Below are 21,682 nucleotides of genomic sequence, written 5' to 3' on the forward strand. Positions count from 1 at the left end.
CAGCGCCAGCTATTTTTAGGGCTACCAAGCAAGATACCGGGCTTTTCCCGTGGCACTCTTATTGGCTTCAAGTCTTCAGAGCTCAGACAGAACTCTTTAAAACATACTTCTCTAGTCAAAGTTTCCATTAAATAAAACCACTACTGGAAACTGGTCTTATTGAATTTATGCAAAGAAGTGCATTGCCATGACTTATTAAGCATTGCCAAATTTTAGAGGAATTACATAAGGAGAAAAAGCCACTGACCTGCTGTAAGATCTTCTGATTTTCCTTGTAACTGTTATATTTCTTTTATCATTTTTCCTAAGTACTTTGGCATAACTATTTACCCTCTGTTTAGGGAGGCAGAATGTAAATTATTTACTCTTTCTGACCTACTGGCCTGTATCATTTGATTAATTTTCTTTCAACATTTTTTTTCTCTTTCTTATCACATACACAACCTTTCTAAATTTCATACTTTTAAACCAGCCTTTAAACCTTCTTTCTATGTTTTTTAGAAATGCATAACCATGCCTTAGACCTTCTATTCCAAACAGGCTTTTCCCAGTTTTTTACAGTTGAGGTTTTGTGCCACCTCTGACATGGGCATGGTCACACAGGCCTATAAGATAGTATACAGGCTGCCAACTGTCAACTGTCTCTCGATAGAGACTAAAACCTGATGGGTGTTCTCCTTTGCCCAGTTGGGCACCTGCCCTCTTGGCAGCTAGACACCCTTTACTTTTGGAGTTCACCCCACATAGTCCCCTTCCAGGACAGCTAACACATAGCTATAGCAATGTTCCTCAGTGTGGGAGACTGGACATTTGCCAGTTACAGCTACATTTAAACCTGTAAGAGAATTGAAGGTTAATACAACACATTAATACAATGAAACATAATATTGGCATCATGGCCTCTTCAGGCAGTCAAATCCTCCGCTACTAAACATGAGATATGGTAGGGCTATACAAACATTTTAGGGAGGTGACTAAAGTCCACTCTTTCACCTTTCTATATAAGGTAAAATTGTCCTTGTCTTTCTGAAGCCATGTTTATGAAGATGCAGGCATCATCTGAGTCTATTATACAATTTTCTTAAAATGTATTCCGGCACAGGAGAAGGTTGTTTGCTGCACAGAGGCAGCTAACCTCTACACAACTGGGCTCAGACCTCTGCCCAGCAAACTGCAGTCTTTAAGTTCAATATGCAGCCTCTGGTTTTTCTAACCCAAGAGGTTCCGGCCAGTCTGAGTCAGACTCCTCCTCTCTTGGAGAATTTCAAAGTCCTGATGGCTCCCAGGTCCAGGGAGAGTGCTTTTTGTTAACCCTTAGGGCCCTGCTTTTTGCCTTTTTACCAGTTCCCTTTGTGGCAGAGCAGCAACCAGGCCTTTTTCAAGGGAGTGCACTGGAAGGAGATATTAACCCCTCCTCTTCCAGCAGCAACAGGTACTAAACCCTTTCAGTACATTTGCAAACAGAGAGCTTTCGCTAGCTCTATCCACAGCTTTCCCTACTTGTCTCGCTGCCGCTTCTTCTTTCAGGGCAGCGGGCAGCTCAGGCATCCAGCCCCCCCTTCTTTGACCTGGCTCTCAGGGGCTGAGTCTGCCTAGTAAACAGTTCTAAACTTCTAAATCACCAGGGTGGCTGCAGATTTCAGGTCTGTTTCTCCTCCGCTTTTCTCCTGGGAGTTTAGTTTTTAATGTATTAGAATTTTTTTAATTCTTAGAAACCTTAATCTTTTAATGATTACCAAAAGTGAACAGTCAGCAATTTTAGATTAATATTTATGAACATATTTTAGAGTACTTTTATTCTTAAGATATATCTAGAACTTTTGTGACAAAACTAAGAACAGGTATCGGTTTAATTTAGCATTGGAAGGGTTAAAAGAATAAACCAGGGCAGAGAAAGACTGTGCTTACAGTTACTTTTTGTAACCTTGAAGTTCATTGATAAGACCTGTTAGGTTTGCAGCCAGCAGCATAACTGCCAACCCTCCCCCGCCCCACTTCTCTCAGCCCAGGCTGCTTTTCCTCACAGATTTACAACCCAGGTAAGAGCAACAGATAGACAGAAATTTATATTAACTAAGTGGGCTGATTCCTTCTGTAGTGGCGAGCAAAAGACTCTGAGAACTGCTAGAGATTTTTGCAGCCCACCGCGGGTCCAGTCCAAACGTTCAGCCAGATGAATTAACAGAAATGCAAAATAAATCAAAGTAACTTTCACTTTACACAGACTAGTAATGAGCAGCCAAAATAGATAAACACTCGTATTCACACTCTCAGTAGACTAGCCCAGACTGGAGCTGAGCAGATAAACAAAACAATGCCCAACTCCCCAGACGGGCGTGGGGGCACTCCTGGCACCCATGTCCCAGAACAGAATTCTTGACCAACGTTTTGGTGAGAACCTACCGGAGGAGTTAAGACTGCGTCCAGTCCCCCCTCTTGGTAGCAAATTGGCTAGGTCCACACAAACAAACAGCTGTTCACTCAGTTCACTCATGCTTCCTCAGTATTTTAGCATTCATTTTAATTTTACAATCTCTATTGTATTCCTTAAAACATTTTTAACATGTAATTAAGAACAGCAGGTTTACTTTGTCCCGACCTCATGATGATCGGTGACGAGAGACAGACAAGGGAGGGGTGACCTGTTTTCACAGATCTTCACTCAGGTACCCGCCTGACCAAAGTTGTGGAGCCACACAAAGGAGAGGAGAGGGCAGGCCCCAGCCCTCTACACTTGCACACTTTCACCAGACATTCATTCAGCAAAGGCATTTAGCTACCACAACACACAGTTTTTCTCAATCAGTAACATTTTTAAGAATAACCTTCAAAAATGCAAGACATAAGTTTTTATCATTTGAATTCAGTAAGCTTCAAGGTCCCAAGTTCTCAGCAGTTCTGGAAAACCACACCTGAGGCTGGCAAGCAGGTTTGACCCAGCCCTTGACTTTAAAACGACCATAATGCTTAAAGGAGTAGTTTGAGTCTGTCCCATAGCGTCCGTCCAGTGAGTCCACAAAATCAAACAAAAGAACACAGACACCAAACAAACAAAGACACCTAAGAACAGCCTTCCGACCCCGCGGAAGAAAAACTGAAAAAAAGCCAGATGGGGGCTTTTACACCCCCCCAGATGGGGGCTTTTACACCCCCCCAGACGGGGGCTTTTACACCCCCCCAAATGGGAGCTCAAGGCGTCCCTTGACTCCCCCTCCTCCCTTGGGGCGTCCCCCAGGGCTGCAACCTGTGGTCCTCCAGGCACGTCTACCGACCACTGTTCGGCCACTCTCACGAGTTGCCGAACGGCTGCCAAACCGAAAGCGCGCACTCAAATCCAGACTGCTTGACAAACACAAGACAAAGACAAACAACTTGGGGTACCCCTTCTTACCTCCAAGGTCGGCTCCGCGGATGAGGGGGTGGTCGTCTAATCCCGGACGAGCCCCCAAATGTGAGACCCCCGAAGAGGGACCCTCACTCTGTCCCATAGATTGACGGCGACCCCAATCATCCGCAGGAGACGTCACTTGATGCAAACTGCAAGAGGCTTTATTCCAGCGCGCTGGGGCTCAACTCGTACTCATGCAGGAGCAGAGGAGTTGGGCGCCCAGCAAGGGGTCTTTCAGCTATTTATATGCAAAAATCATACATTAGGGAGGGGTTGCATGCAGGAGGGTAAGAAGAGAACAAAGAAGTTCCAAAGGGTCTGTTTGTGTCTTGATAGGGATAGGGCATTCCTGCCTGGTGTTTTTACAACCTGTTTATCTCAAGGTTGACTGAAGCCTTGTTTACTCAGCCTGCCCTTTGTTGGGGCTATCTCCTGAAACAGCCTTAGGGAGGGCATCATTCTCTCTGTTTCTATCTCTAATGGGGGAAGCCTAGGGAGTTGAGATAAAACAGGCAGCTAGGCCTGGCAGCTGGGCCTGTGCAGTTTGTAACATTCTTTCAGACTCACTTCACAACTGAAGGAAAAGTCTTTCTTTAAAGGAAAGATGGACTCCTCTTCCATAGCTCTCAGGGGATCCATCTGGATGGATGGATGGTGCTCCCCCCCTGGTCCCCTTCCAGCTCCTTTCCCAGTAGGAACCATTGTTCTTGAGGCAGCCAGTCTGACAGAGACTTAAAGGAGCCAGATTCTGAGATGAGTCATCAGGAGATGCCTTTTCTTGGAATGGTTACTGCTTTGCTCTTTGGCATTTGGACAATTGCTGAGATTTTTTAAAGCTGTGCTGCTTAAGTGGCATCCTTCTTTAGGAACTTTAGTTCTGCAGCATACTAATCTGCTTTCAATAAAAAAAAGTAATTTGGTCAAATATTTTTGATAAATAGTGGGTTAAAGAAAGTTAACAAAATTTCTTCATTATAGCACTTTATAGATCCTTTAAAATGATGATATGAAACATGATTTTCTATGTGGGGATATAATATGCAGTGATTTTCAAACTTATAAGAACAATAAATTTATTATCTACCTAACACATCTGGGGAAATAAGACTTGGCAAGGTAGGAGCCCTTTGTGGTGGTTCTCAAACCTTACTGCATATTGTAATTATCTGGGGATTAAAAAATATTTATGTCTGGCTTCTACACTCAAACATTCTGACTTAATTGTTAAGGGGTACATTCTGAGCCTTGGGTTTGTTTGTTTTTGTGTTTTTTTTTTTTAATTCTCACTTGAGGATATTTTCCCATTGATTTTTAGAGAGAATGAAATAGAGAGGAAAAGACAGAAAGAAATATTGATCTGGGAGAAATACATCAATTGGTTGCCTCCTGCATGTGTCCTTACCAGGGCTGAGGCTGGGGAAGAGCCTGCAACCGAGGTACATGCCCTTGACTGAAATTGAACCCGGGACCCTTTGGTCCACAAGCTGATGCTCTATCCAGTGAGCAAAACCAGTTAGGACTGAGCCTTGGATTTTCAAAGCTCCACAGCCCAGGTCATTCTGATTTGCATCAAAGTTGAGAACCAATGCCCTTGGGGCTTCTTGTCTTGTGTCATTCTCTGAATAGGCTTAGTCAACAGACCACTGACCCAGTTCAAGTCATTGTTTTATGATCAAGTAGCTGCATAACCCACTCTGTATTTACATTTGAAAATTTAAAATACAGAGGGCCATCGAGCCCACCCTGACTATCTTAAGTCTCCTGTGAGGAAGGAAGGTGCTAATGGGACTTTGAAGGAATCATGGTCTTCAAGAGCACACCTTGAATTTTTTTGTTTACAGCACAATGCACAGGAGGTCAAGCAGAGTTAGAGCTCCTGAGAACACTTCCCAAGGCATTGTCTCCAGATATAATTTCTTGGGATTAGCTGTGCCAGAACCACCTGGGATGGCCATTAATCTAGATGGCTTGTCCCATGGCAGACACACTGCATCAGAATTTGTGGGAGTGGGATGATAATACTCGAATTTTCAGGAAATTCCTTGGGTGATTGTTATGCGCACTGAAGTTTGAGAGCCAGTACTCTGGAGGAGAGGTTGGTCACTATTAAGAATTTGGTCAGTTTGCCTGGTAGAAGTCTGTTCATGACCTGCTCACACCTGCCTTTCCATCATCTCATCTCATGACTCCTGCACTTGCACCATCATGTGTCTGCCAAATGGTGAACTTTCAGAGTTACCCTCTACAGTGTGTCTCAATAATGAGAAGCAAAAGCTTATGCCAACAAAACAGCCTCCTTTGGGATCCATTTGTGCCAGCCAGGGTACCATTGTGCAAAACCGTTGACTAAATTTCCAAGTGACATACAGAAAACATCAAAGAAATTCATTTCTTTTGGCACAAGGCAGGGATAAGGCAAGAGTAGGAATTAGCCCCATGAGGCCCTGCTGAGTGACGACAGGACATCAGATGGGGGCTTTGGGAGTTTGAAATGAAAGAGAAAATCTCAAAGATATTAGATGACTTGTTTGGAAGTCACATGAAGATAAATTGCTTGTCCTTGGAGATTCACCTCAGGAACCAATTAGTGCACAATGCTGGTGCAGTTAATGTAAGAAGCACCACCAGCAAGGTCTAGTGCTGAATCAGAAGCTCAGTGAAAGAAGCTGAGCCCCTAGCCGTATGATCCTGGACTGAGTCTGAAAAAACAAAAAAAAATCCCAGGGAACTCTAGTGTCAGGGATGTGCTGTTTTGTGAAGGGTGAGAGGAAAGAGAGGGACTCGATGAAGTGAGAATAGAACATAGAGGTTCTGGGAGTGACCCCATCTCAAGCAGATTGCTATGATGAACATCTCATGCTGCATTGTTCTTTATTGAAAGGGAACAGAGATAAGGCAATTGAAGCCCAGAGAGGAAAAGTGATTTGTCCAGGCTCACACATCTAGTGTGAGTGACCTAGAATCCAGGTCTCCCCTGGATCAGCAGGTCACCAGCAGAAGAAATGCTAAACAAAGAAGGAAGCCACTAACGAAGTGAAATTCAGGTGAGGATGGCTCATGCCCAGCTCATGGCTTCCAGATCTAATTTCTTTTATTTGTTACCCCTAAGAAGTTAGCTGGTATTGATCTGACTGATGTTCTATCAGGAATGAAACTTGATCTAAGCATTTTTTTTTTTTACAGCCTATTCTAGAACTCTATTTAGGACCCACAGATCCATTAACTCAGAGTCCTCCAAAAACATCTAGACAACACCAGAGCTATCTCTGCTTTCAAATTCAGATGCCATTTGTCATCATCCTACTGCTTTTATTAAGACTGTGAGGACACCCAGGCTATGATTATGAAGCTTTGTTAGGGGCTAAAATGAGCTAAATGTTTGCTCTTTTGATTTCAAGGTTAATGCTAGTATTTTCACAAAACAAAACAAAACATAACAAAAAACACAAGTCAGCCAGCTCTAATTAGTGTAACAGCTGTTTGTTAAACATTCATGTTGATTGAAAATAAAAGTATTTCTAAAAGCAGAGCCCATTGCTGATTGCTAATGGGTTTTTTGGGTTCATGACCTTTTGTTCATAGAATATACATTTTCCTTCTTTAAAATGTTCATTTAAAAATTTAAATAGCCACCCTATCTATGTAGAGTGCCTTTAGCTTTCCAAAGCATTTTCTCATCTGTTTTAATCTATTCATTAACCTTATCTCATAAAGCAGAGCGGATGTTATGATTCCCTTTTGGCAGAAGAGGAAATTGAAGTTCAGAGAGGTTAAGTGCCTTATGTAAGATCAAACAGCTAATTGGGGACAGAGTTGCAAAAACAAGGGCTGACTTGTAAGGCAGAGAATCATTGGCTTTCCATTCTTAGGATAAGAGAAGCATTCACCACTTTTTATCTTATATTATAGTGAGATCTAGATTCACCTACTGCCACATCAGACGGCAATTTGTTCAAGTCAAGAACCTACATGTCAGACACCAATTTAAAGCTTTATTACTTGAAATGACTTGAACTTTCCCCGCAGCTGGCCCTTGTCTTAGCCCTCTCACATACATCACTGAATGGATGGCTGGGAGGAATCGAACCCTAGTGACCGAGTTCCTCCTTCTTGCATTCACTGAACATCCCGAGTGGGGGCTGCCTCTCTTCCTGTTATTTCTGAGTTTCTATTTTGTCACTCTGCTGGGGAACGCGGGGATGATCATCCTGATCCACAAAGATCACCAGCTCCACACCCCCATGTACTTCTTCCTCGGTCACCTTTCCTTCGTGGACATGTGCTACTCCTCTGTTATCGTCCCTCAGTTGCTGGCTGTGCTGCTGGAGCACGGCACAGCCATCTCACAGGCTCGCTGTGCAGCTCAGTTCTTCCTCTTCACCTTCTTTGCGTCCATCGACTGTTACCTCCTGGCCATCATGGCCTATGATCGCTATGTGGCCGTGTGCCAACCCCTGCTTTATGTCACCATCATGACTGAGAGGGCCCGCTGGGGCTTAGTAGCTGGGGCTTACATGGCTGGTTTTTCCAGTGCCTTTGTGCGAACGGTCACAGCCTTCACGCTCTCCTTTTGTGGGAACAATGAGATCAACTTTATTTTCTGTGACCTCCCTCCTCTGCTAAAACTCACTTGTGGGGAAAGCTTCACTCAGGAGGTGGTGATTATAGTGTTTGCCATTTTTGTCATGCCTGCTTGTATATTGGTGATCTTGGTGTCCTATCTGTTTATCATCGTGGCCATCATGCAGATCCGCTCTGCTGGGGGTCGGGCCAAGACCTTCTCTACCTGTGCTTCCCACCTCATGGCTGTGTCACTGTTCTTTGGCACCCTCATCTTCATGTATCTGCGGGATAACTCAGGCAAGTCCTCAGAGGAGGACCGAGTGGTGTCTGTACTCTACACAGTGGTGACCCCAATGCTGAACCCCCTCATCTACAGCCTGAGGAATAAGGAGGTAAAGGCAGCTGTCAGGAAAGCCCTGAGCAGATCAAAGGCTTCTGGAAAGCCCTAGATCAAGCATGTCAAACTCATGGCCCACAGGCTGCATGTGGCCCACAATGAATATTTTTGCAGCCCCACCAATGTAACGGTATGTAAGACACGTTTTTTTAAAAAAATATATTTTATTGATTTTTTACAGAGAGGAAGGGAGAGAGATAGAGAGTTAGAAACATCGATGAGAGAGAAACATCAATCAGCTGCCTCCTGCACATCTCCTACTGGGGATGTGCCCGCAACCCAGGTACATGCCCTTGACCGGAATCGAACCTGGGACCTTTCAGTCCGCAGGCTGAAGCTTTATCCACTGAGCCAAACCAGTTTCAGCATAAGAAACGTTTTTAAAAAAAATTTGTAACTTAATTTTTACAATATCCTGTTGTACATAATTATTAATAACAAACTACAATGTTTGCTAATTACTATAATCATGTTGCATTCATTTCCCTTAGGTGCTTTATGTGTAGGTGCACCCTTTCTCTCCACTAATACTAGCAGTCAATATTTTGGTAGCTGATTGCCATGTCATTAGTCTTGGACTGACTTGTTTGATGTGCACCACAGGAAATATTTCGCTTTCGGAGAACAAGAAAAATAGGTTTATTTGCATTACACTTACTAATTTGAGCAGTTATTCAGTGTCTGCTAAGTTAATGTTCAAGAAAAAATATTAATTTTTATTAAGATGTTCTATTATTTTATGTTAATGATTACTCATTTATTTCAGCTCTTTGTATTCAGCATGTCTCTATCGAAATAAACCTATAAATATTGAAGCTTTTGTTTTTGCAGCCCACATAAACTTAAATCTTGTTTCTTTGGCCCGTGTTAGCCTTTGAGTTTGACATGCTTGCCCTAGATGGATCCTTATGAGATATGTCATTCCTTAGTTTATCCATCCTTTGTTTTTCTTCAGATATCACCTACGTGGGAAGACTTTCCCAGCCCTACTTAAAACTGCACCCGAACTTACCACTTCCACTTATTAATTTATTAATCTATGTAATGCTTGTCACCATCGGATGTCCTATGTTTTACATATTTGATATTGTGTAAATTACATGAGAGTAAGCATTTTTACCCATGCAATTCATTTTTGTATGCCAGTGCTTAGCAAAGCACTTAGCACATAAAGGCTCCAGTATTTGTTGAATGAATAAATTCATCTCAGGTTCCAGTGTCTACTTTTAAGTTCTAACTTCTTCAGTCCTCAGTTTTTTTAATCTGCCAAGTGAGTTTATCTACTTTATAGGACTATGTTTGGGGGTTCAGTGCATGAATGGGCAGGGGTGATGTCTGTCTTATTCGTTAGTGTCTGTTGAACGAAGTACATTGCCTGGCACAACAAATACTTGATGAGTGGAGCAAAAATATTTGGAAAATAAAGAAGTTATCTATAAATGCAACTACTCTTTTCCCAAATACCATCATTTATTCTTTAATTGTTTTCTTTCGTATTCTTTCTGTGGTTTTGAATGACAATGACAACGATGATGATGATATAGAAACTAACATTTACTAGACAGTTATTACCTTCCAGGAATTGTGATGTTTGCTACAGGAATTACCTGATTTAATTCTCACCACAACCTTATGAGGTCTGTTCTATTATCCCTCTTCATTGGTAGATGAGGCACCTGAGACTTAGAAAGGTTGAGCAATTTTCCCAAGGTCAGCGAACCTGTAAGTGGTAGAGTGGGGCTTCCACCCAATCAGAGGCTGAGCACTTAATTGCCACAGCACATAGTCTCCTGCTATGATCTGCTGTCTACTCTATACAGTCACTCCTTTGGAATTCATTGTTATTGCATTTCTTTTATTCCTTTTACCTGGCGAAGAAAAGGCAAAAGTTCAAACTTTAAAAAAAGTAATTTATTTCTCATTTAAAGTTGATATACACTATTATATTAGTTTCAGGTATACAACATAATGATTAGACATATATGCACTGTATAAAGTGATTACCCCAATAAGTCTAGTACCCATCTGATACCATACATAGTTATTACATTATTATTGACTATATTCCCTATGCTGTAATGGTAAAAGTCCAATCTGTAGAGGTCTGAGGGTAGTAAAAAACAGTCACTTTATAGCCCCAAATGCGCTAGTATTGTGTAATGCGACAGCACATGTTGGTGTGTGTGTATGTGTGTGTGCATGTATGTGTGCATGTAATTGTATATGAGAAGCGGATGTGTGTAGATTCAATAAATGGCAGTTTCTGGACCCTAGGAACTTTCTTTTTAAGGGCATGTGACAAAAATTTAGGAAAGAATTGGGTGAGCATGTCTACAAAAATATACATGGAAAAAACTGCACTGGTGGCCAGAGAGATTTGGATTCACATATCAGCTTTTGTTATTGTTTTTCCACAAATCATTTAAAAAGTGCAGAATAGGCGTGGAACAACTAACTCTAAAGAGTGCATTTGGGGGCCATTTTACAAATAGTAACTGCCATGCAAATGTCCTTCTAATACAACATCAACTTCTGTAGCAGGTGGTAGAGGCATTTGTGTTGTAGAAAGAGCTCAGAATTTGACACTAAAGTGTGCAGTCTGTTGCTTCTCAGCTATATAGCTTCAGATTAGCTAGAGCCTTTCAGCCTGCTTTCTCAACTGTGAAATAAAAGTTATAGAGCATTTACTCTTGACCAGGTTTTATATGTACCTCATGTATTCTCATAACAATTTGGTGTCCATGGAGAATGGGAAGATGTTGGGTGAATTACACAAACATTAATTAGTGTTATTATGGTAACTGTCTCAGGATCCACAACTAAATAAGCATTGAAAGGCATAGGGACCTATAGCTGATCAGTGGACCTCTTCACTTCAGAACTGTTGGACCTATCTCTCCAGGGCTGAGATCAGCCTTGAATCCAGACATCTTCAGAAATGGAGAGTTTTCTAATAATTTTAACTTAATTCTTAAACTAATACACACCTAAATAAACACTTAAATGAATACTAATCACTATGCTAAAAGTGAATCACTTATTTTAGCTCTCTTAACAACTTTAACAGGTAGTAATTATTATTGACCTCTTTTAGCAAAAGGAAGAAATAAGACCCAAAGAAGTTATGAAACTTGCCCAAGCTTATTCATCAAGAAAATGGCAGTCCAGGGAGGATTCGATCTCGTCTCTCTTACTCCAAAGTATGTGCCCTTTTTTAAAATTACAAAATTATTTTCAAATAATGTTATATTTTTCAGTATAACAATATTATATTAGTTTCAGATATACTACATAGTAATTAGACATTTATATGCCTTAGGGAGCAATCACCCCATAATTCTAGTAAAGGTATGTATGTTTACATGCTATCTGCCCTTCTGCAATTTCTCCTCTCTCTACCAAGTCCAAATTCTCAGTTGAAGTTTGCTTTGGAAGTGTCTGGATTTCAACTGTATTCTTAGTCTCAATATTTGATAGGTCTGGGCTGGGTTGGGTGTATTTTATGGCCAGACATAAATGTGAAATTCATGGAATTTACCTTTGCCCTCTTTTAGGTCAATGAGGAAGATATGAAGGAATTTTCAACTCCCTCAGGAAGAGCAGGATTACTCAGATAAACTATTGCCTTCTGAAGTCCTTCAAGAGCACCTATCTCTGAGTCAAAGCTCCCTCCAATAAATATTTCATCCATAGGTGCCTCCAAGCAGTCACCAACCTTGCCTTCATATCTTCTTTTTCTTAAATTAAATATTTATTGTTCAGATTATTACAGTTGTTCCTCTTTTCCCCCCATAGCTCCCCTCCACCTGGTTCCCACCCCACCCTCTGTCCTTACCACCCCCCCACTGTCCTCATCCATAAGTGTATGATTTTTGTCCAGTTTCTTCCCACACCCCCCTCACCCCTTACCCCCCCGAGAATAGTCAGTCCACTCCCTTTCTATGCCCCTGATTCTATTATATTCACCAGTTCATTCTGTTCATCAGATTATTTATTCACTTGATTCTTAGATTCACTTGTTGATAGATGTGTATTTGTTGTTCATAATTTTTATCTTTACCTTTTTCTTCTTCCTCTACTTAAAGGATACCTTTCAGCATTTCATATAATACTGGTTTGGTGGTGATGAACTCCTTTAGCTTTTTCTTATCTGTGAAGCTCTATATCTGGCCTTCAATTCTGAATGATAGCTTTACTGGATAAAGTAATCTTGGTTGTAGGTTCTTGACATTCATCACTTTGAATATTTCTTGCCACTCCCTTCTTGCCTGCATAGTTTCTGTTGAGAAATCAGCTGACAGTAGTATTGGTACTCCCTTGTAGGTAACTGACTCTTTTTCTCTTGCTGCTTTTAAGATTCTCTCTTTGTCTTTTGCTCTTGGCATTTTAATTATGATGTGTCTTGGTGTGGTCCTCTTTGGATTCCTTTTGTTTGGGGTTCTCTGTGCTTCCTGGACTTGTAAGTCTATTTCTTTCACCAGGTAGGGGAAGTTTTCTGTCATTATTTCTTCAAATAGGTTTTCAATATCTTGTTCTCTTCTGGCACCCCCATAATTCGGATGTTGGTACGCTTGAAGTTGTCCCAGAGGCTCCTTACACTATCTTCATATTTTTGGATTCTTTTTTCTTTTTGTTTTTCCAGTTGGGTGATTTTTGCTTCTTTATATTTCAAATCTTTGACTTGATGCTTGAGATCCTCTAGTATGCTGTTGGAACTCTGTATAATATTCTTTATTTCAGTCAGTGTATGCTTAACTTCTAGTTGGTCCTTTTTCATAACCTCGAGGGTCTCACTAGATTTCTTGAGGGTCTCACTAAATTGATCAGTGGTTTCTAGAAAATTCTTGAAAAACCTTATAAATGTGGTTTTGAACTCTATATCCAGTAGTTCACTTTCCTCCATTTATGTCATTTGTGACCTGTTTCTTTGTCTCCACATTTTTTATGCTTCCCTGTGTTGATAGAGTGGCTTTCTGTGCTAGGTGTCCTATAGGGCCCAGTGGCTCAGCCTCCGCAATTACCTGAGGTGGACTCTCTTGGTGCACCCCTTTGTGGGCTTTGTGCACAGTCTTGTTGTAGTTAAGCCTTGATTGTTGTAGGTATCACTGGGAGGAATTGACCTCCAGGCCAATTTGCTGTGAGAATCAGCTGTGTCTGCAGTGGGAGAACTTCTGTGTTGGAGACACCCTTCTGGGGCAAGACTTGCTTAGGTGGGGCTTTGGTGCTCACTGAGTCTGCCCCCTGAGTGTGTCCCTTATGGATCTGAGGAGTTGTAATCTGGATGGTCCCACTCTGACCACTGAGTACACTGGCTCTTGGATCTCTAAGGAGGTGCTAATTTAGCCTCTGCCTGAGGCTACCCAGCAGGAGCTACGGAGATATCTGCAGATTCCTCTTCTTTGTTTGAGATTTGGAGGTGCCCAGATGAGGCCCAGCTGTGAAGCAATGCAAGCTGCTATCGGGCCTTGGGCCTCTTTTGGAAGTTCTGGGTCTCTCTGACCCAGCTGCAGTTTGTTAGGTAATTTTCAGATTGCAAAGGGCCAGGCCTTTCATATGCAAAAGCCTCTGCGCACAGCTTGGGTTGGGCGGGGCCTCAGGGAATCAACAGGGCGGAGCAAACAGCTATGGCTGATCCTCAGTCCTACCCTAAGAGGCCCCGCATCTCAGTGTCCTGGTTATCGCTGCAAGCACCTCTGAGAGAAAGCAGCCCTCGAGTTCTGCCTGCTTCCAGACAGTCCAGTTTCTCCCCGTATTAGTCTGGGTCCCCAGAGACTCGCCCGGAACTGGAGTTCAGAGCAGTGGGGAGCTTGAGACTCTCTCCTGATTGAAAAAGACAACCACGTCCTCAGTTGCCAGCCCTTTCCATGTGCGCCTCCATACCTCTGCTCTTTACTTCTGCACCTCCTCTGAGTCTCAGTGTGCTTTTCTCTTTCCTTCTAGTTGTAGAATTTCCACTCAGCCAGCCTTCCTGTGGTTCTGGATGATGTCCGTTTTGTCTTTTAGTTGTATTTTTGAAGTGGTTGTACGAGGCAGCAATTTCAGGTGTTTACCTATGCCGCCATCTTGGTTTCCCATATCTTCTTTTTCAATTTTCAGTGATTGCCTAAGAATTCAAGATTCCTTTCCAAACTTTATTTCTTACTATTCTAAATATACATAACATTATTTTGTTCTATTATCTATCTATCATCTCTCTCTCTCTCTCTCTCTCTCTCTCTCTCTCTCTCTCTCTCTCTCTAATCATCTATCATCTACAACCTGTCTATTATAAGATTACTCAAAGGATGTGTCTGAAATCTCTTCTCATATGCTATGTCTTTCTAAAAACAGCTTTACTGAGGTATAATTGACGTGCAATAAACTGTACCCATATAAATGCGCTAATTGGTAAGTTTTAACATATGCACATACCCATGAAACCATCACCACAAGCAAGATAATAACATATACATCATTTCCAAAAGTTTCCTTTATCCTACTGTACTTTCTTCTAAATGTCCCTTCCACCATCCTCCCCTTCATAACACTAATCTGATTTTTACTATACATTAGTTAGAATTTCATATACATTTTATATAAATAGAATCATATCTGACTTCTTTCACAGAATAATTATTTTGAGATTCATTAATGTTGTTGCAGGTATCAGTAGTTCATTGCTTATTGCTGGGTATTTTTCCATTTCATGGATATACCATAATTTGTTTATTCATTCACATGTCAATGGGAATTTGGGTAGTTTCCAGTTTTTGGCTATTTTAAGTAATGCTGCTATGAACATTCCTGAAATCTTTGTATGAATATATACTTTCATTTCTCTTAGTTAACTATCTAGGGGTAGAATGGTTGGATCATATAGCAGGTATATGGTTAACTTTTTAATAAACTACTTAACTGTTTGCTAAGTGGTTGTATTACTTAACATTTCCACCAGCCACACATGAACATTTCAGGTCTTCCATATCCCCGTCAACACTTGTTTTGGCCAAACTTTTTAATGTTAGCATTCTAATAGCTACCTCACTGTGGTTTTAGTTTGTAATAATGTTGAGTAATAATGTTGATATTTAATCTTTTAATGTGCTCAACTGCCATGAGTAAATCTTTGATGAAGTGTCTGTTCAAATCTTTTGCTCTTGTTTAAGTGGACTTTTTGTTTTCTTATAATTGACATATCAAAAGCTCTTTATATTTCTGAATATAAGTCCTTTATCAGATATGTGATTGGCAAATATTTTCTCCCAGTTCTTGCACTGTCTTATGTTGCTCTTAGCAGTGTCCTTCAAAGAATAAATATTTTAATTTTGACGAAGTCCCATTTATCAATTTTGTCATTTATGGCTTGTGCTTTTGTTGTTATATTTAAGAAATCTTTGCTTATTCTCATGTTCACAAAGATTTTCTCCTCTGTTTTCATCTAAAAGTTTATAGTTTTAGGTTTTACATTTAAGTTTAGGATCCATTTTGAGTTGAGTTTTATAGATGGAATCAGGTATGGGTCAAAATAAATATTTTTGCATATGGATATTCAATTATTTCAGCACCATTTGTTGAAAAGACTATCCTTTTCCCCACTAAGTTGCCTTCACATCTTTGTTGAAAATCAATTGTCTGTATATGTTGGACATATATTGTCCATATATTTGGGTCTATTTCTGAACTCAATTCTGTCTCAATGCTCCATTTGTCTGTTGTTATGCCAATACCACACAGTCTTAAATACGAATAAGTCTAGAGATCAGGTAGTGCTAGTAGTTCAACTTCATCTATTTTAATTACTTAGGGCCCTTTGAATTTTTATATAATTAAAAAAACAATTTGTCAATGTCCACAAAAATGTTTATTATAATTTTGGTTGAGATTGTATTGATTCTTATTGATCAATTTGGGGAAAGCTGACATATTGACTCTTCTGATCCATGAATTTAATGTATTTCTCTTTTTTAATTTAGGTCTTCTTTAAATTATCTCATCATTGCTTTGTGTTTTTCAGTGTATGTAGCTTTTTCAAATTTTTGTTAGAACTATTCTTTCTTCTTCTTTTTTTTGTTAATCCTCACCCGAGGATATTTTTTCCATTGATCTTTAGAGAGAGAGTGGAAAGGAGGGGGAGAGACAGAGAGAGAAACATCAATGTGAGAGAGACACATCTATTGGTTGCCTCCCACATGCACTCTGACTGAGGCTGGGAATCTAGTGTGCAACTGAAGTACATTCCCTTGACCAGAATCAAATCCTCAACCCTTTAGTCCATGGGCCAATGCTCTAACCACTGAGAATAACCAGCTAGGGCCAGATTTATTCTTAAGTACTCCATTATTTTTATTTATCTATTTTTAAAAATATATATATTTATTGATTTCAGAGAGGAAGGCAGAGGGAAAGAGAGATGGAAACATCAATGATGAGAGAGAATCATTAATCGGCTGCATCCTGCATGCCCCCCCCTACTGGGGATTGAGCCCACAACTTGGGGGCATGTGCCCTGACTGGGAATTGAGCCATGACCTTCCTGGTTCACATGTCGACGCTCAACCCCTGAGCCATGTCGGTCGGGCAATACTCTATTATTTTTGATGCCATTGTAATGATATCAATTTTAAAATTTTCACTTGAAATTGTTTCTTTTTGTGTATAGTAATACAATTACTTTTTTTATTTTGATTTTGGAAAACTCACTTATTAGTTCTAATAACTTTTAATAGATTCCATTGAATTTTTTACATATACAATCATGTTATCTATGAATAAAAACAGTGTTCTTCCTTTCTAATTTGAGTGATTTTATTATTTTTCCTTTCTGTGTTGCTCTGACTAGAACCTCCAATATAATGTTGAATAGAAGCAGTGAAAGTGTAAATTTCTATCATGTCATTGACCTTAGAGGAATCTTCTCAGTCTTTTGCCATTTGTTATGCAGATTTTTCATAGATGCCTTTATCTGGGTAAGAGAGCTCCCTTTGACTTCTTGTTTGTTGAGAGTTTTTTGTTTTTTTAAAATCAGGAATGAATTTTAGATTTTGTCAAAAGATTTTTCTGCATCCACTAGGATGATCATATAGTTTTCTTCTTTCTCTACTAATATGATTAATTACATTGATTGCTTTTGGAACATTAAACCATTTTTATAATCCCAGGATAAACCACACTTGGTTACATGTAGTATTCTTTTTATTTTACTTTATTTAAAAATATATATATATTTTATTGTTGATGGTATTACAGATATCTCCCATGTCCACCACTCCTTACCCCCCTCCACTGTACCCCCTCTCCGGTCTTCACTACCCTATTGCCTGTGTCTATGGATTATACATATAAGTTTATAAGTTCTTTGGTTTATCTCTTCTTGTTCCCCCAACCCCACATGGAGGTATGTCAGTTTGTTCCATGCCTTCATGCTTTGGGTCTTATTTTGTTGTCAACCATTTTGTTTATTAGATTCCACAAATAGGTGAGATCATGTGATGTTTGTCTTTCTCAGTTTGGCTTATTTCACTTAGCATAATATTTTCCAGATCCATCCATGCAGACAGCATTTGGATATCCAATACTAGACAAGTATTCTTTTTATTATCAAAGAAAGTAGAAGATGTTCCTGAGACTTCTTGGTTGGTTAAGAAGGTCACAGATGGTATTGTCTAACACCATATGCCAATTTTAAAAGGGGTTTGTAGTATTTTTTGCTGCAAAAAGCTGTATTGTTTCAATGCATGGGAGTGGGCTGCAGGGTGGTTAAAAGAATGGCTAGTAGTTTTGGGAAGAGGCTCAGGAAAAAGCCAGACACCAGGGGATGCAGAGGGGCCCCTCAAAGGCCTATGGGCTCCAAAGGCCTAGTCGTGTTTGAGGGTGAGCCTTTCGAAGAGTTACTCGCCCAGCCCAGCCTGGGGGCCAGCAGCCTGCGGATGTTAGTCAGGTGTCACCCATCTTCTTGATGAGTTTCGCCTCTTCACCCAGGAAGTGATTCTCCAGGAAGTCACAGAGATGAGCGTCTGCATGGGTAGAACCCAGGTCTCATAGCTCCAAAAGGGCCTGGTTCAGGTTCCTCTCCAAGACCAGGTCAGCTTCCATTGCGTCCCGAGTTTTGCCCACTCATCCTGGGAGGCCTCAGCATGTTCTGGAAGAGAGTGCGGCCACCGAGCTTGTTTTGCAACTTTAAGAGATGTCAGTGCCCTCGTGCTTTTTCTTCACCACCTCACAGAAGAAGTGGCCCATGCCTTTGAGAGCCACATCTTCATGGTCGAAATAGAAGCCCAGAGAGAGGTAGGTGTGGGAGGCCCACAGATGCAGGTTGGCTAGGTGGTTGACTGCAGCCTCCACCTGGGTGGAATAATTCTGACAAATTTGGGAGCTCATGGTTGTTCAGTAAGGAGTTAAGGGAGGAAAAAACCCCGGTGTGTTGGCTGGTCCGGGAGGTGTTTCTGAAAGTGGTGACTGGATAAGACAGAGGAGAGTGGTCAGAGGCTGGAAGAAGTGGCGTCCCTGGGTCTGTTCCGTCCAAACACTATTGAAGCAAGAGACAGATCTGGGACTGCTGAGGGCACTGTGAGGGGTTTGTAGTTCTGAGTCCTCTAAATTTCTCTATTAAAAGGAGAATAAGAGAGAGGCAGTAAAAGGAAAATGGAGGAAAAAAGAAATTCAGGATATTTTAATCTTCTAAGAAATATGTTCTGAATTAGTTCATCTTAGAATTCAACCCTGAGGATGCAGGAGTGGTTTAGAGATCACTAGGAGTGATAGCTGCAAGAGTTGAAGAGGGCAGATTAGAAAGTGTGATTTCAGGAGTGATGGTTTGGCTCCACTGGTATTTAAAATAGTTAATACCGTCTTCTTATCGGCAGTCTTTTCAGTTTCTTCCTCCATCTTCTAGACACCAATTATTCTAGTTTCCTCCTTCCCTCATTTCAGCTTCTCAGACTTCTATGTTCAGTCCTTATTTCTAAACTAGAGGCCCTGTGCACAAATTTGTTCACAGGTGATGTTCTGCTGGCCTGCCTGCCCCACCCCCAATCGGGGTGGGTGGGCCGATTGGGGGTGGAGCTGCCTGGGGGGAGGGGCCATGGGTGGTTGGCTGACCAGCCCCACCCCCTGGTCAAATGCCTGGACAGGGGACAATTTGCATATTAGCCTTTTATTATATAGGATGTTAGTTACCCAGGGCTTAGTCATAGGTCTTTCCCTATGTAGTCATTCCTTAGGTTAATTTCATCCAGTTGCATGGGTTTAAATATTTACTTAAAGTATCTAAATAAAATTCAGTCTTTGCTCTGGACTATGATATTTAGCCAGTTTGGGTCCCTAACTGCCTTCATGATTATCTTCTCTTCTACTTCCCTCTAGTTCAAGCCAACCTGTTCCCACATTAGGATCTTTACACCTGCTCATCCTTTATCTTGGAGTGTGTTTCCCCAGATCTTCTCATGGCTCACTTCCTTGTTTTATTCAGTTCTCAGTCAAATAACTGAAAGGACTTCCCCAACTTCTAAACCCCTCTACCTAAAATAGCTATTCCACCTTATGTTATTGCCTGCCCGTTGACCCTGCTTGATTTTTTTTTTTTATCACAACCTTTTTGCTCTTTCATATTTATGGCCATTGCTTATTTATTTATCTATATGTTCATTGTCTGTTCTCTGCACTGTGATAGAAGAGCCAGGAAAGCCATGGGGATGTCTTATTTCATTTGAACTCTCACTAGGTACTAAAAAAAAAAAAAATTTGTTTAGTGAATAAATAAATGAATATTTTACTGACACTTTATATGTTAAGTTTAACAAGTAAATTCTATCTAATGCATGGTGTGTTTTTTTTGGTTTGTTTTTTCTATGCATTTCTTTTGCATTCAGTTACCTACACTAAGATGACAGGGGTTTCTGCTCATTTACTCATAAAAATCACAAGTTGGTTAACACAAAAGAACAAGGATAGCATAAAACTTAGTTGAATGTGCTTTGCACATTTTATGCTTTCTAAATTTCATGATGTTAAATATTGTCTTTTGATTATCTGGTCTTAAAAATCACTTAAAAATTATTTTTTTTGTCAGTTTCTTTCTAGTTTGTGAGTGCACTGAGGGCATGGAATGTGAATCATTCACCCTTTTAGTCTCAGGGCCAGATTCAAAGCCTGGTAAAGTGAAGGTTTACAATAGATGTTTGTTGAAAATGACAAATAGGAGAAGGATTCAGGAAGTACAAGCATGTAGGTACAGATTTATGCTTATCTGTGAACACGTATCAAGGTTTTCATAAAGTTTGTGATCCTGCATTTCCTTAATCAGTTGCCCTTTTTGTCCCAAACTTAATCCTAATTCACTTTGTCAGGCAAACTCCCAATTTACATAAATCCCAATTTACATACAAGTCTATTCCTAGCCAAATCAACTTCCCATTGCTCACTGCAGATGGAACTATACCTTAGTATGGATACAGTCTCCTATAGAATCTACAAGTTAGAAGTAATAGAGGGCCAGGACAGGTCCACAGGGATGGCAACCAAATTAAACTAAATGGCTTTGGTCTAACCCTGCTGGTTCTTATATCAAATATGGGCTAGATGAAACCAGAATAAACAGAGAAAATTGCATTTTGGCCCAACTGATGTTTATGTAACTGAGAAGATTCTGGTACATGTTGGTTTAATAGATTTAATAGGCAAGAGAGTTTATTTTCCTTAAAATAAAATAAAAAACATTTTCACCCTAGCCGGTTTTGCTGCTCAGTGGTTAGCATGTCAGCCATTGACAGAAGTGTCTCAGGTTCAATTCAAGAGCACGTACCTGGGTTGCAGGTTTGATCCCCAGCCCTGATCAGGGTGTGTGCGGGAGACAACCTATCAATGTTTCTCTCTCTCTGTCTCTCCCTGTCCCTTCTACTTTCTCTAAAAATCAATGGGAAAGATATCCTCGGGTGAGGATTAACAACAACAAAAAGTTATTTTCTTCCTAATGTGATAGTTATTCTAAAATTTTAAAGCAATAACAGGGTATAATACACTCTATTCTTTGAAATAAAACCCACTGTTTTGGTTACATATTGCTCTATAACAAATCAGCCCCAAATGGAGGACTCAAAACAGTAATAATCCTTTCATTGCTATCTCTCACAGTTCTAGAAGTTGGCTGGATTTTGGTAGGCAGTTTTCACTTTGAGACAGAGCAAAGACAGATCAGCTTATGTTTCACTTGCTCATAAGTTGGATGACTGACTAGGGGGACTCAGAGACTTGTAGACTGAAGCAGCTAGGGCTCCATGGGCATCTCTCTCTCTAAGTTGTTGTGGCCTCTCCACATGTCTTCTCCAGCATGGTGGCTTCATAGTAGTGGGACCTTTTAC

General features: G+C 40.6%; 1 protein-coding gene across 1 annotated transcript; it reads left to right on the forward strand.

The window, feature by feature from the left end:
* Nucleotides 1–7,455: 7,455 nt before the first annotated feature.
* LOC308525200 (olfactory receptor 9Q2) lies at nucleotides 7,456–8,400 on the forward strand (the record flags this gene model as incomplete). The annotated part of the gene is made up of 1 exon (XM_081099988.1): nucleotides 7,456–8,400. The coding sequence occupies one exon, from the start codon at nucleotides 7,456–7,458 to the stop codon at nucleotides 8,398–8,400; it is 945 nt and encodes a 314-aa protein (XP_080956114.1).
* Between the last annotated feature and the right edge of the window lie 13,282 nt (nucleotides 8,401–21,682).

This window comes from Myotis nattereri (assembly GCF_964212035.1).
Source record: "Myotis nattereri genome assembly, chromosome: 9".
NCBI lineage: Eukaryota > Metazoa > Chordata > Mammalia > Chiroptera > Vespertilionidae > Myotis > Myotis nattereri.